General features: G+C 39.5%; 3 protein-coding genes across 6 annotated transcripts; all 3 read left to right on the top strand.

Moving 5' to 3' along the window:
- The first annotated feature begins 510 nt into the window (after positions 1–510).
- On the top strand, positions 511–4356 carry plaat1 (phospholipase A and acyltransferase 1). The gene is made up of 5 exons (XM_029430142.1): positions 511–694; positions 1585–1634; positions 2017–2155; positions 3305–3573; positions 4228–4356. Exons 2-5 carry the CDS (start codon positions 1608–1610, stop codon positions 4327–4329), a joined length of 537 nt encoding a protein of 178 aa, XP_029286002.1. The 5' UTR covers positions 511–694; positions 1585–1607; the 3' UTR covers positions 4330–4356.
- A 1465-nt stretch (positions 4357–5821) lies between these two features.
- ftsj3 (FtsJ RNA 2'-O-methyltransferase 3) lies at positions 5822–13923 on the top strand. The gene is made up of 21 exons (XM_029430572.1): positions 5822–6007; positions 6176–6281; positions 7007–7053; positions 7207–7286; positions 7539–7638; positions 8075–8269; positions 8371–8486; positions 8745–8849; positions 9130–9230; positions 9326–9412; positions 9518–9694; positions 9947–10082; positions 10618–10808; positions 10894–11008; positions 11158–11239; positions 11407–11563; positions 11648–11736; positions 11932–12034; positions 12629–12812; positions 13007–13101; positions 13215–13923. The coding sequence occupies exons 1-21, from the start codon at positions 5941–5943 to the stop codon at positions 13486–13488; spliced, it is 2607 nt and encodes an 868-aa protein (XP_029286432.1). The 5' UTR covers positions 5822–5940; the 3' UTR covers positions 13489–13923.
- Positions 13924–14426: 503 nt separating this feature from the next.
- Positions 14427–22539, top strand: clcc1 (chloride channel CLIC-like 1). Of its 4 annotated transcripts, none has more exons than XM_029429341.1 (11): positions 14427–14896; positions 15042–15152; positions 16063–16173; positions 16302–16523; positions 17041–17181; positions 17272–17368; positions 17869–17966; positions 18243–18389; positions 18477–19019; positions 19149–19199; positions 21313–22539. In XM_029429341.1, the coding sequence occupies exons 1-11, from the start codon at positions 14765–14767 to the stop codon at positions 21427–21429; spliced, it is 1770 nt and encodes a 589-aa protein (XP_029285201.1). In that variant the 5' UTR covers positions 14427–14764; the 3' UTR covers positions 21430–22539. The 4 variants fall into 4 exon arrangements, with proteins under 4 accessions (XP_029285201.1, XP_029285200.1, XP_029285203.1 ...); XM_029429340.1 differs by having other exon boundaries at positions 21310–22539; XM_029429343.1 differs by lacking the exon at positions 19149–19199.
- Positions 22540–23178: the final 639 nt, after the last annotated feature.

Raw genomic sequence — 23178 nt, 5'->3', positions numbered from 1 at the left:
TAAATGTAGTGGAATAAAAAGTACAATATTTTCCTCTGAGATGTATAGGAGCATATATATATAAAATAGCATAGAATGGGAAGACTCAAGTTAAGTACAAGTATCTTGAATTTGTACAGGACATTAGTAAATTATTAGTTACATTCCAGTACTGTACAGAGGACAAGTTTACTGCATGAAAAGCATTTAAAATAGTGTCAGAAGCTATAGTTCATACAGTAATGCTCAGACTGCATTCAAATGAAATCAGTCATACATGTGTTGCATTTGCAATTCCACAATAACTCTTATTCTACTTGTGTATGGCACAATGGCAGGGAGGAAACACCTCCCTATGTGTATGCGTGTGTGAGTGTGTGTGTGTGTTTGTGTGTGTGTGTGTGTGTGTGTGTGTGTGTGTGTGTGTGTGTGTGTGTGTGTGTGTGTGTGTGTGTGTGTGTGTGCGTGTGTGTGTGTGTGACCTTAGCAACTGTGGCAAACTGTCATCAGTCAGAGCAGCGGACACTGAAATACCTCCACCAGGACCTCCAGCGTCTGGTTTGGCTTTGGGATATTTGACAACCTTTTATCAACTTAGAAACTTGGAATCGAATCTCTTTCTGCTTTTCTTTTCTTTTCTGGATTTTTTATGGTTATGTGCGGCTTTATGATGGAGAATTAAAATGGTGAGGAAGAAAAAGCTGCTGGTGTTTGAGTAAGTATTCAATTCTGTATGCATTTTCTCTGTGTTGACTGTTTGAGCCTCTGACATGAATTCAATAAAATCACTATGCTGTAACATTACAACGAGGGACTTCAAAGGTATCTATAGCACTTTATTTCTATATTTTTTGTTATGTTTCTACAGAATGTTTTCTATATATAGTGACAGTGGATGTGTTTAGAGAATTAGTGCATAATGTAGGACAAAATAAGTACATAATCTCCACACAGAGTTTAACTGTATGTTTTCGTGTAAGAGTTGCGGTTTGGTAAAATAATATGACGCTTTGTTCCCCTCAGCGTGGCTCCAGCGTCATACATTAATGATGAGATGGATGTACTAATTGCTCTGCTGGGCCGATATAGATTTCATCCTGTCCACGTGTAATTTTGATACAAACTCAACTCTTCCCTCTTTGGAATTACCAGAACATCTTGAAATATGTCTTATTATCTCAGGTGATCAACGGCAATTCATACATTAAAATAAAACTATTAGTAATTGTGAAAGTGATATGCAATTCACATTTGTTTGGATGGTTACTTCTATGTGAAATAACCTGCGCTCAAACTATTTTTCTGTCAGCTTCCTCATTGTGTTGATGCTTTTGTGGCAGCACAGGTGACACAAGAGCTTATGTGTGTGTATTGTCTGTGTGTGTCTGTATGGGAGCCCTTTACATTGTACCATCCTATCTAGCATTCTCTCTCCCTGGGAATTTATTTTGCCTTTTGACTCTTATCTTAACACAAACTCAGTCAGAACATTAAAATAACAAAAATATAATTTCTCGGTTCTCAGATTCCCCTTCAGTGATCTGTCATTGGGTTAAAGTAGTTGTATTGTTTGCTTTTCCTATCTGCATTTTCTTTTCTTTTTAGAATTTGTGGAAGCATGATGTGGGATGGATAAACAACAACAAAACGCTACTGTAAGTTGACTGAAAGGCTGTTAGTGTGACCTGAAATCTAACAGTGTGTGTTTTTATGATGGCCGAATATGTAATGATGAATTATAAATGACCATGCTGACCTCTGAAAGGGGACGCATATGTATGAGCCATTTCAAGAGTCTATTGACAGCTTTAGTTTTCCTAAATTTGAACATACTGCATCAGATGTTTCTTCATTGTAATACAATCAAGAAACAATTTGAATTCTTAACTTTTAATATTTCTAAAGTGTCAATTGTTTTTTATAACATGCACATTTAAAGACCACTGCAAGCTGTGCATTTCTTTCATGGAAGTTATTAATATGTGAAATAGTTATATACTGTATCTATATGTACTGTGTCTCTCCCTCTGTGTGCAGATGGCCTCTAATGACCCTGACCTTCCTGACCCCTATGGTGACCCCCAGCCCGGTGACCTCATTGAGATCTTCAGACCAGCCTATCAGCACTGGGCTCTGTACCTGGGAGATGGTTACATCATCAACTTAACTCCCGTTGGTCAGTAGCAAACGAGACGAATGTGACCGGCTGACATCAGTTTAACAAAAGTATCTCAGACAACATATGTTGGTTTTGACATATTGTAACTGGATGATGCTTAAATATAGTCTTTAGAGAACAAAGGTAGTTTTTTTAATGTAGGACTTTTACTTTATGGAAGTATTTGTACGTTGTTGTATTGTGACTTCTACTTATGCAACATGATCCAGACACTTCTTCTACCAGTCCCTGGGAACGTGGGCTTTATTCTTAGAAGTGGATGAAGTTCTCAGATATTTTTACTTAAGTAAATGTAGTAATACCACAGTGTAGAAATACTCTGCTATGAGTAAAATTCCTGCATTAAAATGTTTTACCGATAGTAAAAATACTCATTCTGCACGATTACCCATCGTGCAGAATGAGTACTTTTACTATTGGTAAAACATTTTAATGCAGGAATTTCACCAAGGGATCCATAAAGTTTTATCTAATACATGATACATTATTTGATTATATTTTGTATTATTAATGAACCTGAATCTACAAAGTTACCTAAGTTATCAACTAAATGTAGTGGAGTACAAAGTACAATATTTGTCTCTGAACTGTAGTGGAGTAGAAGTATAAAGTAGCAGGAAATGGAAATACTCAAGTAAAGTACAAGTACCTCAAAAGTGTACTTAAGTACAGTACTTGAGTTAATGTAGTTATTGCCGACCACTGGTTATTCTATACCGTGGAATATTTGTGACTAAATAAGCAACAATCTAAGTTGAAGTATAAAAGCATTCGTAGTTATGATATTCTGAATATTACAGATTCTGAAAATTCAACTTTGTGTAGGACCCTCGATGTCTTTAAGACAATTGAGGGCACATTTCACATTTCATTGTGCCATTGCCCCTGTGTTAACCTACATTTGACAAATAAAACTTGAAACTAACAATAGCACTAGTCCAGATTTGATACAATGATTTTGTTTCTGTGGCCAGAATCAAAAATGACTTTGGGATCTGTATGTTGTGGATCCCCACATCAACTGTCTGTCTTTCTATAGTTTCCTAAACCTGCAAGATTCCAGGTCCAAGATCCTACAATATTCACTTTTGTTATGCACTTGTTGTGCATACTGTGCAGAAGAAAAACTCTCCTCTTCCTCTCCAGATGAGAACCAGGCAGCCGCCATGTCCAGTGTGAAATCTGTCTTCAGCCGGAAGGCAGTGGTGCGCATGCAGCTGCTGAAGGAGGTGGTGGGAAACGACTCGTACCGTGTCAACAACAAGTACGACCACAACCACACACCCCTGCCCGTCTCTGAAATCATTCAGCGAGCGCAAGTCCTCATTGGCCAAGAGGTGTCTTACGACCTGCTGGGGAGCAACTGCGAGCACTTTGTTACCCTTCTGCGCTACGGGGAGGGAGTGTCCGAGCAGGTCTCTCACTGTTTATTTTGTTTCTGTCTCATGTACCATCAGGGCAAAATACTAACTTCCACTGCCACCGTTTTACTTGTGAAGTACAATGTTTTAGAACAAAACAGGACATTTAAAAGACGTTACGTTTAACCTTACCATAAAATAAATCTAACATTTACTTTATAGTGGCTTGTGTTGCTTTCTGGATTCCAGTTTACATTTCAGTTTTGTGATTCTGTGCCAGTTTATGTAATATAAAGGGACGGTATTTTACTTTGTTTCTTTTACCTGGATTGGGCTCTATCCATTTGACTTTTACCCATAGGTTTGGAAAAACTAGATAAACAGTAACTCACCTAAATACAATTTAAGGGCCTCTCTTGACTGGTTGGATTCAGACACAGGTTTGGAGTAGCTAAAGTTATGGATACAGTCAGGGTGGGTATTAAAATGATACTCCACCCAAAATATATGTATAAATATACTTCCTATCTTCACAAAGAATATTCAAAACATTTATATAAACCTCTCAAATTGTTGTCGTTCATTTCTATGTTCAGTGTGTTACAAACACTTGTAACATATTCAGCAAAAGCACAGTACTTGTTCTTTTATATCTTGAAGATCACAGTAATCTCAGTCCACTTCCTCTTGTCCTCCTTGTCTCCTTAGGCTACACGGGCCATTGGGGCCATCAGTTTGGTGACGGCAGCAGCCAGTGCCTTCTCTGTCCTGGGACTGATCAACACACGATCCAGAAACAGACCTTTCTGACAGCTGCGTCTGTCACTGAAGGGTGTTGTCTCCGGCTGTGATTTAAAATAAATAAATAAAATAAAAGTTCAAAAAGAATGAAAATGCAAATGACTGGGCTACTTGTTAAGAAACTGACCCCATAGTTTACATCATATGGGTTCAACTGTGATTGTTGGTCAAATATGAATAATTCAGAGGCAGAGGTCAGTGTGAAATTGTGAACCCAAATTCCCCAAAACATTTTTTCTATTAACTTTTAGTGGTATCTGGTCATGCAGACAGTTTAGGTTTTATTTGTCCAGGTTCTGAGATATCGTTCTCTGAGATTTATGCTGCCACCCTCATACAAAGAGGCTGAATTAAATTTAAAGAGTTTTCATATAGCCCTAATAGAAACTCAAGAGTAAAATTGACACTTTTTCCGGAGAAAAACACTTTTGTTATGTCGTTTTTTAATGCAGCGATCACCACAAACCAAATTCCATTCACTACCTATAGTATGAGGGCATTAGTAGAAATCTCAAAGATATCTCAAAACCTGCACAAAACTAAATAAATAATCTCCATGGCTAGATATCACTAGGTAAGCAAAAGTATTTGTCAATTTGTTTTTGTGATTTGGATGAACTGCAGCATCATGCATCATTTAGCACTGTCAGCAGGGTAGTGATCACTACTTTATTAAGGCCTACTGTTGGGTGGTTTAAACTACAGGAATTAATCACTTTTGTATGACTTTATACGTTTGGTATGTAAAAACTCAATCAAAAATGTAGTAACTAGCATTCAGTAACATGTTGTGACTAAAAAGTAAATTTACCTCTAATAAGTCGAGAGATCAAAGTGAAAATAATAAGGTAAATGACAAACTACCCTAATACTGTTAGATGCAACTGAAACAACTGTTGGGAAAACTTGTTTTTCAAGGCAAACTAAGAATTAAAATAAAGCATTTTGTCAACTTTTCCAAAAAGACATTAAGTACATGCCTTGTCATATTGGTCTACATTTGTTTGTTTTTTGAAAGTCAAAGAGATATCATTTAAAATTAGGCAAATGTTTTGTCCAACTAATCATTATTTGCAGAAACTGAACAGAAAATGTATACAGAAATACATTGATGTAAGTTGCAGAATATCCATTTGTGGAGTAAATTATCACAGTATTTTTTTAAATAATATCTACCCTCACTTTATACTAGCCTATTTTGGAAATATGTATTGTTTGGATTTAGTGAATGATAGGAATCTCTATTTGCAGTTCGATTTGAATAAGTTTCTTATTATTTATACAAAGTTTTTTTATTTATACATCCATATTCTTAAACAGAAAGTTAACAGTTTTGAGCTGACTGTCCGTATCAAACAATACATTTCCTCTACATCTGAATGTACAAACAAAAAGTTACAACAAAACCAATCTATGACTGTATTCTGCGATACAGACAGCAGGTGGCGACACCGTCCCGTAAACAACTTGAAATAAATCAGAAGAAGAAGAAATACGGCCAGTAGTGTGACGTTGAACGTCTGCGCCGAGACAAACGCACGTGTTGTTTTCGTGGACGGTAGACTGCTTTAAGTGGGATATTTCTGTGTTAGAGTAAAGTGTAAAAACACAGCGACAAATATGGGGAAGAAACTCAAAGTCGGAAAGACCAGAAAGGATAAATTCTACCATCTGGCTAAAGAAACAGGTAAAATACTACTGCTAGAGAATTTAGCAAGCTTGAGACTGTAAGCATTGAAGTAGATATTAGCATTAGCCGGATAGCTAGCTCACTCGCTAACACTAAATAAAGTTGTGCTGGATGAGATGTTAAGAGTGTCAGCGGTCTGATAACCTCGTGTTTTGTCTTCTTCAGGTTACCGCTCTCGTTCTTCCTTCAAACTGATTCAGCTCAACCGTAAATTTCAGTTTCTACAGAAAGCCAGAGCTCTGGTGGACCTGTGTGCTGCTCCTGGAGGATGGTGAGCTGCCTGTCAACACACACACACACACACACACACACACACACACACACACACACACACACACACCGAGAGGCTAACTCTGTCGAGCATCTTGTCCAGGCCTTAATGCAAGGTTGCCCAAGCTATAGAAACACAGAGGGACTCAAATTAAACCTAATATCTGTATTCATTTGGGGGTGTTAATTGTGTAAAAGAGCCCTCCAGTCATGGTACTGTGCAACATGTTCTCAGTATTCCTAAACAAACTTCGCGTAATACTGTTATCAGGCCAAAGTGGATGGGTTAAAAATGTATTTATACCAATGCCATCATTGATTTCTGCTTATCAGTTCAATTCATTAACGATTCCTCACTGATCAATTTTCTCTGAAATAAAAAACTTCCTACAAAGGTTTTCAGCGTCAACGCAGCTGTTTTATCTCTCAAGGCTGCACACAGTCTGCCTAATAACATTTGGACGTTAAAATAAATTACATTAATTTTTACAGACATTACAACAGCACTGTTGTCATCTTCCTTTGTAAATAACGCCACATGTTCTTGTTGCAAGTTTCCAGTAGTTTAGATGTTTGACGTAATGACTCATGAATCTTTGGGCCATTTGTGTCAGGGTCACAAATAGGGCTATATATTTGTATTCTCTGCATAGGAAGACAGATAAGCAAAAGGTATGATGTAGAATATTATCACAAAGAATACACTCATGATTCATAATCTTGCAGGTTGCAGGTGGCGTCGAAGTTTATGCCTCTATCAAGTATCATTATTGGTGAGTGTGATTGTCATTAATGTAAATATCTGATATTAAATTGTTCTTCCTTTACGTCGGCTTTTAAAGTCTCTTGTTTTTTGAATAGTCTCATTGGTTGGGTTTTTATTATCGAGAGACTGGGAAAAGTTTTTATAAAGTTTTTCTTGTCAGGTGTTGACCTGGTGCCCATCAAGCCCATCCCCAACGTGGTGATGCTGCAAGAAGACATCACTACGGACAAATGCAAACAGGTGAGGCAGCTGCTGCAGAGTTCAGCACGTCACTGAAGGAAAACTAACTTCAGTGTCCAGGCTTCATACACTGTTAAACACAGAATAACCTATTTAATAGCCCTGCAAAAGTACAACTAACACAGAGGGATGTGTTTTTGGCATTAACCACCTGCTCTGTTTACCAAGCATCAGATTTCTTTAAAATAACAAACTATAGGATAGTTCTTAACATTCACTAGTTAAGTGAGATACTTTCTCTCCAATATACAGTCTTTACGAAAGGAACTGCAGACTTGGAAGGTCGACGTTGTGCTGAATGATGGAGCCCCGAATCTGGGAACCAACTGGCAGCATGATGCCTTCACACAAGGTAGGTGCCACCAAAGAGCAAAGGTTTGTCCCTCAGTTTAGCAGTGAGTAATATGGTCATTTATAGATGCCATTAGGGATGCACGATATATATATTGGGCCGATAATTGGGAAATTTCTATTATGTATTATTCCAATAAGGAAATTATAGCAGATAAATAATCAAAGTCAAATTGCAATGGTGGTGTGCAACTTTTCAAAGGTTGGTATCGTGTGTGAGAATATTAATACATTGATAAAATCGCATCTTTGTACTACTGTTGCTTGTAGTTCTGAAAGGAAAATAAAATGTTCATGCCATTATTTCCTCTATTGTCTTTGTGTCCCAATTACGACACTTAGTAGTTTATAAGGCACACTCACCTGTCATAATCATTTTAGTTCAATTTGAACTTAAATGTCCCCAAATCTCACTTTGTTCTCCGCTTCGCCTGCAGCTCATTTAACCCTCATGGCCCTGAAGTTGGCCTGTGATTTTCTGACCAAAGGAGGCACTTTCGTCACCAAGGTTTTCCGCTCCAAAGACTACCAGCCACTGCTCTGGATCTTCCAGCACTTTTTCAAGAAGGTGCAGGCCACTAAGCCGCAGGCGTCTAGGAACGAGTCCGCTGAGATCTTTGTCGTCTGTCAGGGTCAGTAGTAGCGACAGATTACCGAACAAACCTTTCAGTCTATTTTTTTTTTTACCACTTCTGTACATTACATGTGAACACAATTTATTTTCTCTTACCAGGTTTTCTTGCCCCAGACAAAATCGACAGTAAGTTCTTTGACCCCAAACATGCGTTCAAAGAGGTGGAGGAGCAGGCCAAAACTGTGAGGGATCTGATTCCTGTCAAGAAGCCAAAGGCATGTACACTATATGAGATGACTGACTACTAGATGAGCATTGTTTGACCAATCATCTCAAGTAAACCTTTAAGTCACAATAAGAACACCAAAACCTGACTTTCCCATGATTTCCTGTAGTTACCCGACTAGCTGTTTGCACGTGATTTGCTCTGGTGTTGATATGGTGTGATAGGTCCTGGCCTATAAATATGATAATGTTTACTTTGGAGTGATATTGCATTCTTGACTGACCAATCGGCTCCTCTTTTGTTCCAGGCGGAGGGATACACAGATGGTGAGCTGACACTCTATCACAGTTTCACAGTGACAACCTTCCTGAAAGCCGACAACGCCATAGACTTCCTAAGCAAAGCCAGTGAGGTGAGATCTCTACTACTACTACTAAGAATGATGCTGGAAGTCTTCACATTTTTTGCCCTTTTATATAAAATCCTGTTGCATATAAATTGCAGCTGTAGGGGAATAGATGTCGAGGAAAGTGAAAGATTTATGATGAATTATCCTGGACCCGATTTATTTGAAATGACAGTACAATGTATGTAATGTAAAATGACTGACCTCAGTGAGTGAGTGAGTGAGTGAGGATGAAGCAAAAATAAATAATCGTTCCTGTATTTCTCACTCTGTCTTCTTCTCTCAGATCACCTTTGACAACCCAGACCTGGAGTCTCACCCAGCCACCACTAGCGAGTTAAAAGAGTGTTTGCGTGACATCAAAGTCTTAGGACGCAAAGAGCTCCGGTAAGTCGGTTTTTCAGTGCGGTAAAAAATAAAAAGTAGTGATTCAGGCATTTAAAATTTAAAAAATACAATTTTCTCCGTCCTCACACCTGCAGCATGCTGCTGACCTGGAGGTCCAAGCTGAGGAGATTCCTGGCCAAAAAACTGAAGGGGGAGACCAAACCGCTCGACCCGGAGATCAAGTAAAGTCTTTACAGCACATTTACGAAAAGCTGCTGAAATATTCTCGTGTCTTTGCCAAAATGTGTCATAGCAGATTAAAAACCTCCTCTTTGCTTTGTTTTAAGCTTGAGTTCTGATGAAGAAAAGGGTGATGGTGATGACGAACCAGAGAAGAAGAAGAAGAAGAAGGAGGAGGTGGTGATGGAGGAGGAGGAGGTGGAGGATGAAGACGAAGACGACGTGGAAGAAATGGAGAAGAAGCTGGCAGAATTGAAAGCTGAGGAGATGGCTGAGCTCAAACGGTACGACACAAAGTTATTTTTATTATTAAAGTAATTTCCCGTATTTTTGTGCAACTATTTGTTGCAGTGCTAAATTGCAACAGAGCTCAGACGGAGTTGTCGCTGATTGAACCAGCAGCACTTTGATAGACCTCATCTTCTTGTTGACCTCTTCCCCTTGAAATGGTTTTAGTGGAGAAATGTGAAATGGGAACATGCTGTTTAGAGATTTCTTAATTAAATGGAGTTTGTATAACCGGCATGCTCCATCAGGAAGAAGAGGAAGCTGCTGAAAGAGCGGAGGAAGCTGAGGGAGCGGGTGGAGCTGAAGATGGACCTGCCTGGCGTCTCCATCGCAGATTCCCACGACGTTTCCATGTTCTCCCTCTGCACCATCAAGAAGCAAAAGGTGAAGACAACAGGAACACACGCATTAAACTTGTGACACCAGAGTTACCGATTACACCGGACATTTTACAAGAAAAGAGATTCACAGATGATGCTCAATATTTGTAGAGAGCTTACTTTGATCTTTAACGTTGGGTGGCTGAGTGTCTGGCCTCTCCGGTTGAGCGTTTACTGCTGGGCCCTTTTCGGCAACCTCAATATTGCCCTGCTCGATTTGTTATGTGCAATGTGCCGCGGCCCCATCAAAGAAAGTCGAGGTGCAGTTTAACGGAACATTGTGGAGAGCTGCCTCTGAAATGCGCACGGTGGAAGCAAAAGCCCGGTCCAGAGTGGTCCGCATTGCTGCCAGAATACGGTGCCGCTGCACCCGGTGGAATCTCTCTTGTGGGATGTTTGTGTGTAGATCATTGAACTTAATGAGAAAATTAACTAAATGGCTTTTATTTATATTTAAGAAAGAAAAAAGGGTAATTTAACGTTTATGCTCGGAAACTGTAACTAAATTGATGTACCTTCGGTATTCATGTTTCCGTCAGACGCTGGTTGATATATCCAAAGGGGACATGCGGGCAGCAGACGCCCTGGAAGAAGGTGACGACGACGTCCACCTGTCGTCTGATGAAGACGATGCGGATGAAATATCCCTGGCCTCCGATTTAGATGATGAGGACATGGAAGAGGTGGAGGAGAGACAGAGAGAGCTGAAGAAGAAGGCGCCGAAGAAGAAGTAAGTGAAGTAACACTGCATGACATTGTATACCCTCAAATGAATTGTTGTTGTTGTTGTTTTTTTATACATTTCTGTTTTCCAGAGTAAAGTTTGTTGAAGAGGAGGAGGAGGATGAAGGGCAGGATAGTGCCTTGCTGGTGGAACTGGAGGGAAAGGATGAGAAGAAGGAACGAGAGACCAACCTGTGGTTCAGCAAGGTTTGTCCACTTGTGCTCACATGATCTACTATATGTACAATGTTGCACAATGATTTGTCACCTGCCTCTTTGTTCACATCATTACTGATCCCCCCCCTCATGGTTTACACCTGCAAATGAGTTGACCCTGGCATCCTTTTGCTCTGTAGGGCATATTCTCCGAAATTGGCCTGGAAGGAGACGCAGAGAGCGAGCTCCGACAGACCGTGTTTCTTCAGAACAAACAAACAAGTAACAGTCTCCCCTGTTTCTCATTAATTTATTCACACATGTTCATCAAAGGTCCTTTTTCTGAAATGTATTTCCATGACAAAATACAAGTTTAAAATATCCCTTTTTAAAAGGATCGTAGCTCTTGTAAAACTGGGACTGACAAAATAATGACATTTTTGGAAAAGGCAAAAAGAGGAAAACTAATAAACAAGACGAGGAAGAAAAGGAGAAAGAGGAGGAAGAGAAAACTGCTCCGCCAGCGGAGGAAAAGGCGGGACCTTTGAAAGAAGCTCAAGAGGGCGACAGTGACAGCGACTCTGATGACAGCGTTGATGATGAGAAGTATGCTGTTTTCTGGATCCAATTGGATTCATACTATTGACGACTAAACAAATATACAAATGCATATTTTGCTGCTCGTTCCAGAGAGATCAACAAGATGAAGCTGGCCGCTGGAGGGATGTCAGGAAAAGCCAATGATGATGACCTGCAGGTTGTCCCTGTAGAAAGTACCAGTGAGTATGAGGAATATTTAGATTTCAGGTGGTAAGCTGGTGATCTCCAACCTACACAAATCCTAACTTTAGGAAACGGAAACAGCAGAAAACCAGTTTACATAAGTCACTAAGATGAATAAATAAAATAAGTAAAAGTTGTTCAGCTTCATGTTTTGCGTAACTGTGGATGTTTGTGGGTTCTGTGCTCCTCAGGTAAGAAATCCAGGATCCTGAATGCAGAGGGCCTGGCCCTGGGCTGTCAGATCGCTACGTCTAAGAAGAGAGCCAGGGACCTGATGGACGGCTCCTTCCACAGGTGTGTGTGTGTGTGTGTGTATGTATGTGTGTGTGTGTGTGTGTGTGTGAGATTTCAATGTTTGCCCACTTTCCTACTGGTTCAAATTCTCTCACAAAGCTTAAGTTAATGAAAGTATGAGGCAATATCAACAATGTATTGGTCCTACTGACAACTACTGCCTGTGTTGCCAAAACCTGACACAAACTGTAAATGAGCAACAGTCGCACTGGGTGACATGTTTTTTCATTAGGATGAACATGGGCACTGTAATTTATTTAGTTTTTACTCAATCCCACATAGAAAGTCCTGCTGCTGTAAATATTTGCTATTTCTAAATGTGTAATGTTTTAAAATACACTGTTTATATGTGAAACAACTAAAAATATGTTTCCATCTTCAGTTGTATCAAATGGGCTTTAGGGTCGAGTGCCACAGAAACATAGTAGGGAGGGCAATAAGAGAAATATAGAATAACTTATTTGAAAGTGGGATTTCACCTACCAGTCTTTGACCAGGTGCCACATGCATCAGCCTTAAAATTACACACAGCATCTGGTTTAAGTACATTTTTTAAATATGCCTGTACAGCAAGCTGATAGTATGCTCCTGCAGGTTTGCTAACTCCGAGCAGCAGTGGGATGTTCCGGAGTGGTTCCTGGTCGACGAACAGAAACACCGGAAGAAGCCGACACCTGTCACCAAAGAGATGGTGGAGGAGTATAAACAAAAGTGGAAGGAGATCGATGCCCGACCCATCAAGCGAGTTGCTGAGGCCAAGGCCCGGAAGAAGAGGAGGGTAAGATTGGGGGAAAAGTACAATGCTGCATCTGTTGATGAAGATGCAAAAGATGATCCGACATAAAACTGGATCGTGCTTGAAATTATTAAAGCGGCTGTTTTAGGCAAAAACACCCAAGCCATTTTTAGTTTGATGAACTTCAAATTATTTCTGTAGATCTTATTTTTTTTGTTTCTCTGTGACATTTCCAGATGCTGAAGAAAATGGACCAGGCTAAGAAGAAAGCGGAGGCAGTTGTAGACACAGTGGACATCTCTGAGAGGGAGAAGAATGCTCAGCTGAGGAGGTATGACGTCAGACCTGTAGGGTGTGAGCCACACCTCAAAAGACAGTTATGCATTGCTTTGTTCTGGATAATTGTATCATTTTCAATCATTTTGTCTTTTCCTATTCTGTCAGTATCTACAAGAAAGCAGGCCTGGGGAAGGAGAAGAGAGAAATAACATACCTTGTGAGCAAAAAGGGAGCTGGCAAGAAGGTGAGGCGACCTGCAGGCGTCAAGGGAGCTTTCAAAGTGGTGGACAGTCGCATGAAGAAAGACATGCGGGGGATGGAGAGGAAAGAACAACGCGCTAAAGGCTGGCAAAGGAAAAGGCGGCAAAGGAAAGGAAAAGGACAAGCAAAGGGGGGCAAAGGAGGGATGAAGGGTGGTAAAGGGCGAAAAGGAAGATAAATGTGAACCTGTAGCGCTCTCGGTCTTGCCTTTCTAACTATTAAACATTGCCTGTTCTCATGTTGCAGGTGAGCATTTATGGAGCTTTGTGAGCTAAGATGCATGTCACAGTTTGCGCTCCTGTATTATGTACAGAGGCCAAATTGAGTTTTGGTCATTCCCATGGGTGCCCTCTTTTTAGCAACTGTTTAGCTGAGGTTCCTGAAATCCCTTGAGATATGTTATGTGGGTACATAAGTGCTGCCGTTCTGTGCACGTCTTTCTGAAGATGTAGATTGTTTGTCTTGAACTCTGAACAGAGTAGTTTCACTGAACCGCTGTACTGTATATTGCAGAAAATCAAGTAAAGAAATAACATGTGTTCTCAAGAAATGTTGCTATTAATGTAAATATAATATACACATTTTTGCAATAAAAGTTTTGTTGAATCTTTAATTTTGTGTTGTGATTAATACAAAAAAAAAAGTAGGCTACCTTTTCAGAACCCAAATTTCTTGAAAGATTTTGATCATTCATCTGGTTGTGGTTTGACGGTATGAGTCAAATGAAACTAGAAGTTTTATCAATCCCTTTCTAAAGTGCTAAATCTTAGCTACTGCAAATGTAATTGACTGGGGTTGAATTAAGAAAAGTTCCTTTATGAAATGTCCCTTTATTTATATAAAAAAGTGAATACATAAATTGTCACATTCAAAATGGAGTTCTGTTCTCCTCAATACTTGTATGGTTTTGCACAATATATAATTCTCAAGTCCATAAAACAGGTCAAATATACTTTCTGTTCAGTCTTGCAGAAATGACATTTGTCAACATCTGAAATATACATGTTGAATATATTTATTTTTGTGATGCAGAAAAAGGAGAGAAGGACACAGCCTTTTCTCTAAAACACTACATTTCCCGTGAACCTTTGCTAGTTACGTATGTTGCGTCAGGGGGTTGTATCGTAAAGTGGGTCTGTTTAACGGTAGTTTGTAATGCCGAGCTGTACTCGTGTTTTTATCTTGGAAAATACTTCATATTTATCGTGTTATTGTAGCCTTCACGTATTAAAGTGTCTTCAAAGCGAAGGTTGAGTCGGGTGTCTAAAGTTATCATAGCAGCTAGCTACCATTAGCTTGTTTATTAACGTTATTTACTCAAGTTAGCTGTGATCAAATTTAGCCTGTACTTACTTTCACTTTCCTGGAAGTCTTGCTGGGTGTTGTCGCTTACGTATAGATAGCTAGCTTCAACACTGGACGGTCACTTAGGAGGTGCCCTCTTCTCTGCCAGGATGCTCCTCATTGTCCTGGTATGCAGCCTTTTTCTGACTGGCACAGCACAGGAGGCGGACAACGACTGGATAGACCCTTATGATATGCTCAACTACGATGCAAGCACCAAATCGATGAGGCAGACTGCAGAGGTTGGGTGATGTTAAATGTGTAACACTGACCTAATTGCATTTGCTATCGTTGCCGTTGCCTTGAATGCTCTGAAGCTTTGTCGATATCTCTGTTATGACAGTTAGTGTGTGTGTGTGTGTGTGTGTGTGTGTGTGTGATTTGCAGACAGAACACTATGACAACGTGCCAACCAAGAGAAGAGTGCATACTCAGGACCCCAACCAGCAGCTGGAGCTGACGTCGTGTAGCAGACAAGTAGTGGATCAAAAGAGACTGGTGAGTTCGTTAGTATCCATAGCTATACCACGACACACAGTGTTTTCTGCAGATAATGTCAATCCTTTGCATCTTTAATTACTGTCGTATTCAAAATGTTAAATGATGAATAAAATAGTAAATTATTTAGAATTAAGATCTTGAATCATGTATGTTTTCCTCAGAGAGTTTAGTTGAGAGATACAACCGGTTATACAAGATCTTTTAGATTAGTTGGTTTTGATTAATGGGAGTCACTGAATTTATTCTGCTTTCTTTGCCCGGGCCACAACCATCTTCGTGCTTGACCTTCATTTTGATCTTAACTATACACATGCCCAAAATCTGTCCACAGCCAGACAGAAATATAAACACCTGGTAAAGTATTCAAAACCACCTCTTTTGTAGTTCCCGCTACAGTAGGTAGAGTTGGTCCATGAAAGTGACTATAGGGTTGACTTTCACCCAACCTGGGAGCACCGTGACCTTATTTCAGTTAGGGAGGAGGGGGCCAACTTTGAATGTTGTGTTTACAAAATGCAGACAGACGGGTTATTCTGTTTCAGTGATTAGGCTGTAGATGTTAAGCACCCTATTAATAACATTTTTCTCTTTAAACATTACAGAACTTTAGAAACAGTTGGCAAAAACTGGTAAAGATTAAGAAATTATTTTTTAAAAACACACCAAACACTCAAATCTGCACTGGAAGGTTTAAGACTGCTCAACATTAATGAGCATAAGGTTTCTGGAGACATCAGAGACACTGTTCTTAATCCTTCAACCGGAAAGTACAAGTTCACGTCCTCTTGAAATCAACCACCTGCTGATTGTACTTTAGGAAGACACTGAATCTTCATATGGGAATGAGAAATGATTCCTTCATGTAATCAGTCGAGCATCACAAATATTATGCTTTGCTTTCATTCAGATTGACGAACTGAAGAAGAGAGTCACGACCATCTCACAGGAGCCTACATGCAATCCAGTGTTCAGACGATTTCTTACCAGACTCCAGAAAGAAATACAAAAAGTTGGTTTGGTAAGTGGTCATTAAGCTTTTTCTTTAGTATGTCTTTGCTAATCTTAAATGCATTTTACTAAACCTTTTCCTTGCAATCATCGTGTGACCTACATTTGATGCGGCGACCTGCCCCCTTTTCTCCCCAGCCCAGTGACTCAACGGACGTCTTCTATGATGCCAAAATCCAACTGTCCACACAAGCCATGACAGAGATTCAGACTTTTCTGGAAGGTGAAGACATCTGGAGAACAGGAGCTCTGGACGATGCCATCAGTCAGATCCTGGTAGATCTCAGACCACATAACTACGAGACCTGGACGTGGCGTTTTGAAGACACCTTTGGTGTGGAGCTTGACACACTATTAAAAGTAAGCTTATTCATTAATCTGAAATCTTTGTTTATGAGTCTTTAATAACCTTCGGTCCTGTGCTTCCTAAAAAATAGACCCTTGTCGATCATAGTCCTAGCTTTAAAATGAGTGTAGTGTGATGTTTCTTTGGGTGTAGTATTTAGTTTAGGCTGGGGTATGTGTACCTGGTTTAAATGTACGTCCTTAATGTTGATGCACAATAGATAACTTTTCAAATCCACCTACATTTTAAACTACCGAAAACTTCAAATGTAATCAAAAATCTGCGCTTTTAGCCTTTCGTGTACCACATGAAGAACATGTCCAGAGACCGTGTCTGCAATAAAACTGTTGTTCTGTTTCACTGTCAAAATGTTTTAACGTAGCTTCTAAACAATAACACTTGCTATCCAACTGGCGGAGGGGTCCAACTTCTGTACACGTTTTAAAAATGCTTTTGGTGCATATTTTGTGTATATTTTTTCCTTCTCGTGCGACCAGTCCAGTTGTACTCCGTTCTCTCTGTTTGTTCCAGGTGGGGCTTGGTGTTCTGGTCTTAGTGGCCATCATATGCACTCAGCTGTGGTCAATGGTGTCCTGGTTCGTGCAGTTCAAGAGAATGTTCGCTGTCTGCTTTCTTGTCAGTATTATCTGGAACTGGCTCTATCTGTACAAGGTGAAGTTCTCTTGCTCTTGTTAAGCTGTCACTCAATTTTTTTTAGACAGATAAGTTTTAATAGCATTACGTTTCATTAATCTTTTTCAGATTGCCTTCGCTGAGCACCAAACCAAACTAGTGAAGATGGAGAGCTTTCAAAAATGCGCTGGAATGAAGAAGATTGACTGGAGCGATAGCTTGAAAGGTGATCACAAGTGTGAATATATGAAATATTGTCGCCCCATTATCATTTGATAGTTTGAAAATATGAATTATAGCTGCTGGCTTAATCTTTCTGTTTACCATATTTAAAATCAACAAACGTGGAGATGCATGGTTTTCACTGCTCAGCAATGGCGTGAAGAAGACTATGACGATGATGTCCATGCTTCTTGTTAAACTCATGATGTAATTACATTATCAGTTCTTTAACCACGTTGAAGTTTGTTTGAAGGTCAGATGTGTGTCTTTCTGCTGCTCCATATATGCGTCTCCATTCACATCAGTCAAACAATCCCTGCTGCACATTTAATGTACCAAACCCTCTGACTTTTGCTTTCTATGTTTTGTAAGATTTTATCTGAGACTCCAGTCTCTACTACTGACAGGGATACTAAGCCTTTGAATAAATACACTAGTTTCCACTGAATTAACTCTATTTAATTGCTTTCTTAGTTACCTTTGCTGTATTTTGTTTTTCTGCAGAGTGGTACAGAAGCACCTGGACTCTTCAAGATGACCCTTGTAAGGAATACTATAAAGTCCTCCTGGTCAACCCCATTTTACTGGTACCTCCAACCAAGGTATGTCACTATGATAGCATGTATGTGTTTCCAGTCCATGTACAGACTGTATAATATTGACTTATTTTTCAAAACATAAACGTGCCAAAATGTTGCATTGCTGATTTTAGACATTTATTGAGGAAATAAAAGAAAGCATTTCACTCTGTCCTTTTAAATGTGTTCCCATTCAACATCAAGATTAGTGTGAAAATGTAGTTTATAAAAATGGTATTGGTTTTTAATATCTGTATGGTTGTGGAAACAGTTACATTCTAAACATTCCTCTCTGTTTAGGCGATAGCTGTTACCTTCACAACCATGATCACAGAGCCGCTGAAGCACATTGGGCAGGGTATAAGTGAGTTTCTTGTAGCCCTCCTCAAAGATCTACCGATTACCCTGCAGTTCCCAGTTTTCATCGCTATCGTGCTCATCATTCTGGTAAGGACCCTTAATAAATTACATTGGCATTCATAAATAAAATTGGATGATGTTTCTCTTCACTGGTATATGTATTTAACTCTACAGGTATGCATGTATGGAGGAGTGCAGGCAGTCTTCCAGTATGGCATCACCGCACCTTTCCGCCGCCCTCGAAGGGATCCGCCTCCGCTGGAGCATCACATCCAGGAAATCGAGGATGGTGACCACTTAGCAGTCGGGGACGCACCGCAACATGTCCTGATGCCCCGAGCCGCCGGTGATGACAGATTAAACAGGAACCAGGTTCAACAGAGGCGGCTCAACAGACCCAGGGAGGCGCCAGCGAAAGTGGTTGTGGAGACACTTCGCACAGCTGCGCCTCCCGACAGCGGGGATGACACGGATGCTGAGCCGCGTGAAGCGGAGCAGAATCTTTCTGCGGAGTCAGATTCAGAAAATCAGCAGCAAGAGGAGTTCGAAGGAGAGAGTGCTAGTGGTGTTTCTGCTAACACAACCCAAACAAAAACTCCATCAAAGACTAAACTTCCGAAAGTGAATAAAATGATTTCTCAAGATAAACTCAGCAGAAATGGTGCAGCACCCAGATCTAAGCCAGCAGGAAAGCGGCCTTCACAAACGGATGTTCGGGTGAGTTTTTAAAATGTATTTTTAAATACTTCAAAACTAAATCAAATTCATCTCAATAATATCCAAAGTTAGACGTAAAATACTGCTTTCTAACCTTTAAAGTACCCTGTTTATGTTTTAATGCTTCAGCTTTTCCCATGCACTAATGGGATGGTGAATATTCACATGGGACATAAATTGGTAATAAGTATTTTATAACTAGATCATATTTTTATGACACATGTTCATGTTTTAGTTTTTGTATTTGTAGGATAACTGTTGAGCTTGTCTTGTGCTTGTGCTTGTGAATGTGCTTAGCCAGTAAAGGCCTTGTCACACATATCCGTATGGCAGAAACGTATACGAAAAATAGCTCACAATCTGTCAGAGTCCAAATACGTCCAACTTTTCATCGGATCGGAAAAGGGAACGTATACAGATACGCATGTCTAACTTATTGATAGAGTATCACTTACTTATACAAAATGTATCAGACGAATACCCAACGAATGCATAACGTATACAAAAATATGGCGTATACAAAATATCGGCAGCACGCTGGTGTACGTTGATATAAGGTAAGGCATAAGTAGTATTCGTTAAGAGTTCACTGTGTTACGTTGTTGAACGCTGATGTTTTGAGCATGTTCAAATTTACCGGATGTACCCGACGTGTGCTTCATAAGATATGCAGACGTTACGTGACGTTAGACATACGTGAATACGGAATACGTACGTGAATACTTGCCTACGTAAATGCAGTACGTGAATACCTACGTAAATACGTTAGAGGTGCGTTAGATATCGGCTACGTCGGTTGACGGTGAACCCTACAGCCTACTTATTGGTAACAAGTGGATAACCTATTCGTAACCTATGTTAAACTTATCCATGACAACGGAGTAACTTATTAAACGTGTTTCTACACTACAGCTAGCGTTCAGCTAGCGTTTTGGGAGCTTATTGGGGTTTGAATATAGTATATAGGGTCCCTATGAGTAGCTCATCCTCACTTCTTCACAGCACGTCTTGATGAATACATCAGCCCAGCATCAGAGAGCATGGAGGATGCTGAGAGGCTGCGACAAGAGTACATTCTGTTCTCCAGCATCAGCATGACGTGAACCAAATGGCACTTTTCCAGCTCCGTTGGCCAGACGCTCTGATACGTTTTAAATAAGTAAGTGATACGCTAACAATGTTTGACATACGTATAATAATTTGTTATGTATACGTCAGCTACAACACCGCTGTGGAAAATTTGGACGTATTTGGACTCTGACACATTTTGAGCTAATTTCATATACGCCGGCATGTCGTCTGCGTCCTTCAAACGATCACAACTTACCCTTAATTTAAATCAACGTATTCCCGATATTTCGTATACGCCGGCATACGTTTCTGTCAAACGGATATGTGTGACAGGGCCTTAACCTGTGGACAGACTTTTATAGCTTTATATGTATGTCATGTGTTTTTGCTGCCACGCTACTCCTATTAAGTTTGTCTCAAATTTAATAAAACACATTAATGTGTAGTGGAATTTAACCGAGATGCCATGGCAAACTAATGTGTGAACTTAATGATATCCAAAATACTACCAAATATTTATTCTCTGTATTACCGAAAGAAATTGGGTATAGTCGTTATAAATGTGAACAACTGATACGTACATCTATCTAATAACTTTGTTAGCAATAAAGACGTTGAATTCCACTGCAAATTAGTCAATTTAGTTCATGAATGTTTATTCCCATTTTTAAAGGGTTGTAGCAGCAAATAACATAACCCTTAGTCAGTGAGACTGAAGTCACCAACCTCCTTAGTTTCGTGCAATTCCTGGGTGCCTATGGGATCATGATTTATGTTATTTGATCCTATAAAAACATAAAAAAATTAAACCAAGATAGCCTAATATTGCTGTTTGACATGACTTCAGACTACAGCAAATGCATAAAAAAGGTCTTTACTAAGACATTTATTAGTTTCTGAGTCTGGGAAAGTGGGGAAAAAATCATATAATTCCCCTCTTTAACCAAATCACACACATTAAGGCACTTCTGTGTGATTTTCTTTTGATAACTAATGTATTATATTTCACTTCCATACACTGAGCCTCCCCTGAAACAGTTTGTAGGCCCTCTGGGGAGGCCCACTTAACACTAACACCTAACATTACTTTATTTACTCAGTTGACCTATAGTGGCTTATGACTTTGTTTTATGAATGTATTGCTGCTACAACAAGAGATTCTATTTGAACATGTAAGCTTTTTTTGTGTAACATATTTCTGATGTTTACCCCCTCACAGCAGAACCTGCAGGCCTCAGCAGAAGACAGGACGCCTCCTGTCTCACTGCTGCCCGTTGAAACTGTCGGAGTTCCTGTTCAGGAGACGTCTTCAACACCAGCGGAGGAGGCAGCTTCTTAGAAAGAAGATTAACGTCATCAGCGTTTGGTGCCTCTTTGTTGGACTGTGGAGGTGGTGATGCCAAGAAGAGTTAATGTCACTGACTTACAGGGATTGTTAAAATGCGCATGTAAAACATTTGAAAGGTAACCCAATCGGGGGAACCAGCCCAGTGTTGCCAACTTACTTTATCTGGCTGCTGTGCGGTTAACTGTGCCTGCAGAATCACCAATACTGTTTGGTGAATGAGCCAGACTAAAACGGGTATCAGGGAAACAGGAAATGGATATGTTGAAAATCAGCATTGTTTTTTTGATCCGGTGTTTCAGTGCGTCTTACCTATGGGGAGGAATCAAGGTCTTACAAACAAGGTTTTCCTAGTTTTGCTGTAATGATAACAAAAGACTGTTTAATTATTACAATGAACAAATGAAAATGTTTTGCAATTATGAAGTTGAAATATAAATTTGGATTATGTCATTTAAAAGGGAAAAAACTATTAGTTTATGCTGTTTTCTTTTTCACAATAAGACATTTTTGTGATTAAAGTTGTAATTTATAAACTTTTATTTACCATTTCATCATTGATACAAAGTCTTGAATCAATAAAAAAATTTGTATCAGTCGGGGAATAATATTCTTACACAAAAAGGACAAAATGTAGAAAAGGGGAATTGTTTTGGTTTAGTAGTGTCGTAGTAGTTTGCAGCCAAAAGGTTCTAATGAACCCAATGGGAGACGTACACCGCTAGCGACTAGCTGGTGCACATAGTGCATCATGTAGCAGCTAAAGAGCCAAATATTTCCCTCAGCAGTTGGTTGAGAGCAGAACAAAGCTTAAAGGAGAGTAAGTATTGGACTTATATTTATCAGGTGGACACGAACAGGACTTCACATGAATGATAATGTTGCTCTGTGTCAGCTGAATGTGTAAATAAGATCAAATGTTTGCTGCATGTCATTTTATAAGGTGATCCTATATCTTTATCATGTACAGTTTTTTCTACCGTCACCAAATGGCCACAAGAAAAGATGACCTTCAGAAAGAAAATATGTTTTATATTGGGTGTTTTATTCAGACATTATATTCTGGGGCATTTTCATTAGGAAATAAAATGTTGTTACAATGTCTTTGAAGCTTTATCCAATGTGGAGTTACTTCAAACATCCTACTGAACATCCTGCAGCAGTTCTCATTAATGTCCGGCTTTTGAATTCATGCAGAATAAATGTTCCTCTCATCTGATCTTTCACAACACTCATGTATCAGCACACCCATAAAGACACAGCAGAGACGCAGGTATAATACGTAACTTGTCGAGAAATGTTATATATGGACATAAATGGACTTTTTTGTCCAGTTTTAAGTGAAGTTTTTAAGATACTTTTTAGATCTTGTTCATTTTTAACTATATTTTAACCGGATGAAGGGTTTTAGTCATCGCAGGTAGATAAACCCACGCTTCCTTTAAAGCGATGTTCCCCAAAACTGATGTTGGTCGAAACCCCTTCTGAGCTGTGTTTTTTTGTTTGTCAGGCATGACCTGGGATTGGATTATGTCAGTGATGTTACTTCACATTGAAGACAGGGATGTACCATTAAGGACACTGATTTCCTTGGTGTTTTTCTTTTTCAGCATCCATGGGGGAGTTTACATGCCATAATTAAAAACACTTGGATACTGGACTATTATGCCAACAAAAAAAGTTTTTTTGGGCGTAGGATCAACATTTCCCGTTAGAGTCTCAAAAAGCATCTTAATAGTTTTG

Source organism: Cottoperca gobio, chromosome 4 (genome assembly GCF_900634415.1).
Source record: "Cottoperca gobio chromosome 4, fCotGob3.1, whole genome shotgun sequence".
Classification (NCBI taxonomy): domain Eukaryota; kingdom Metazoa; phylum Chordata; class Actinopteri; order Perciformes; family Bovichtidae; genus Cottoperca; species Cottoperca gobio.
Note: the sequence above shows the minus strand (reverse complement) of the source record. Positions and strands in the feature narration are given on the sequence as shown.

Bases quoted from the DNA above. Each gene is read 5' to 3' on its own strand.
- plaat1 (XM_029430142.1), top strand. From the start codon at position 1,608: ATGGATAAACAACAACAAAACGCTACT. The intron at 1,635-2,016 runs GTAAGTTGACTG...CTCTGTGTGCAG, and splicing joins AACAACAACAAAACGCTACT to ATGGCCTCTAATGACCCTGA. The intron at 3,574-4,227 runs GTCTCTCACTGT...TTGTCTCCTTAG, and splicing joins GGGAGGGAGTGTCCGAGCAG to GCTACACGGGCCATTGGGGC.
- ftsj3 (XM_029430572.1), top strand. From the start codon at position 5,941: ATGGGGAAGAAACTCAAAGTCGGAAAGACCAGAAAGGATAAATTCTAC. The intron at 8,487-8,744 runs GCATGTACACTA...CTTTTGTTCCAG, and splicing joins TTCCTGTCAAGAAGCCAAAG to GCGGAGGGATACACAGATGG. The intron at 10,809-10,893 runs GTAAGTGAAGTA...TCTGTTTTCCAG, and splicing joins AAGAAGGCGCCGAAGAAGAA to AGTAAAGTTTGTTGAAGAGG.
- clcc1 (XM_029429340.1), top strand. From the start codon at position 14,765: ATGCTCCTCATTGTCCTGGTATGCAGCCTTTTTCTGACTGGCACAGCA. The intron at 17,182-17,271 runs GTGAAGTTCTCT...AATCTTTTTCAG, and splicing joins ACTGGCTCTATCTGTACAAG to ATTGCCTTCGCTGAGCACCA. The intron at 19,020-19,148 runs GTGAGTTTTTAA...TTAATGCTTCAG, and splicing joins CTTCACAAACGGATGTTCGG to CTTTTCCCATGCACTAATGG.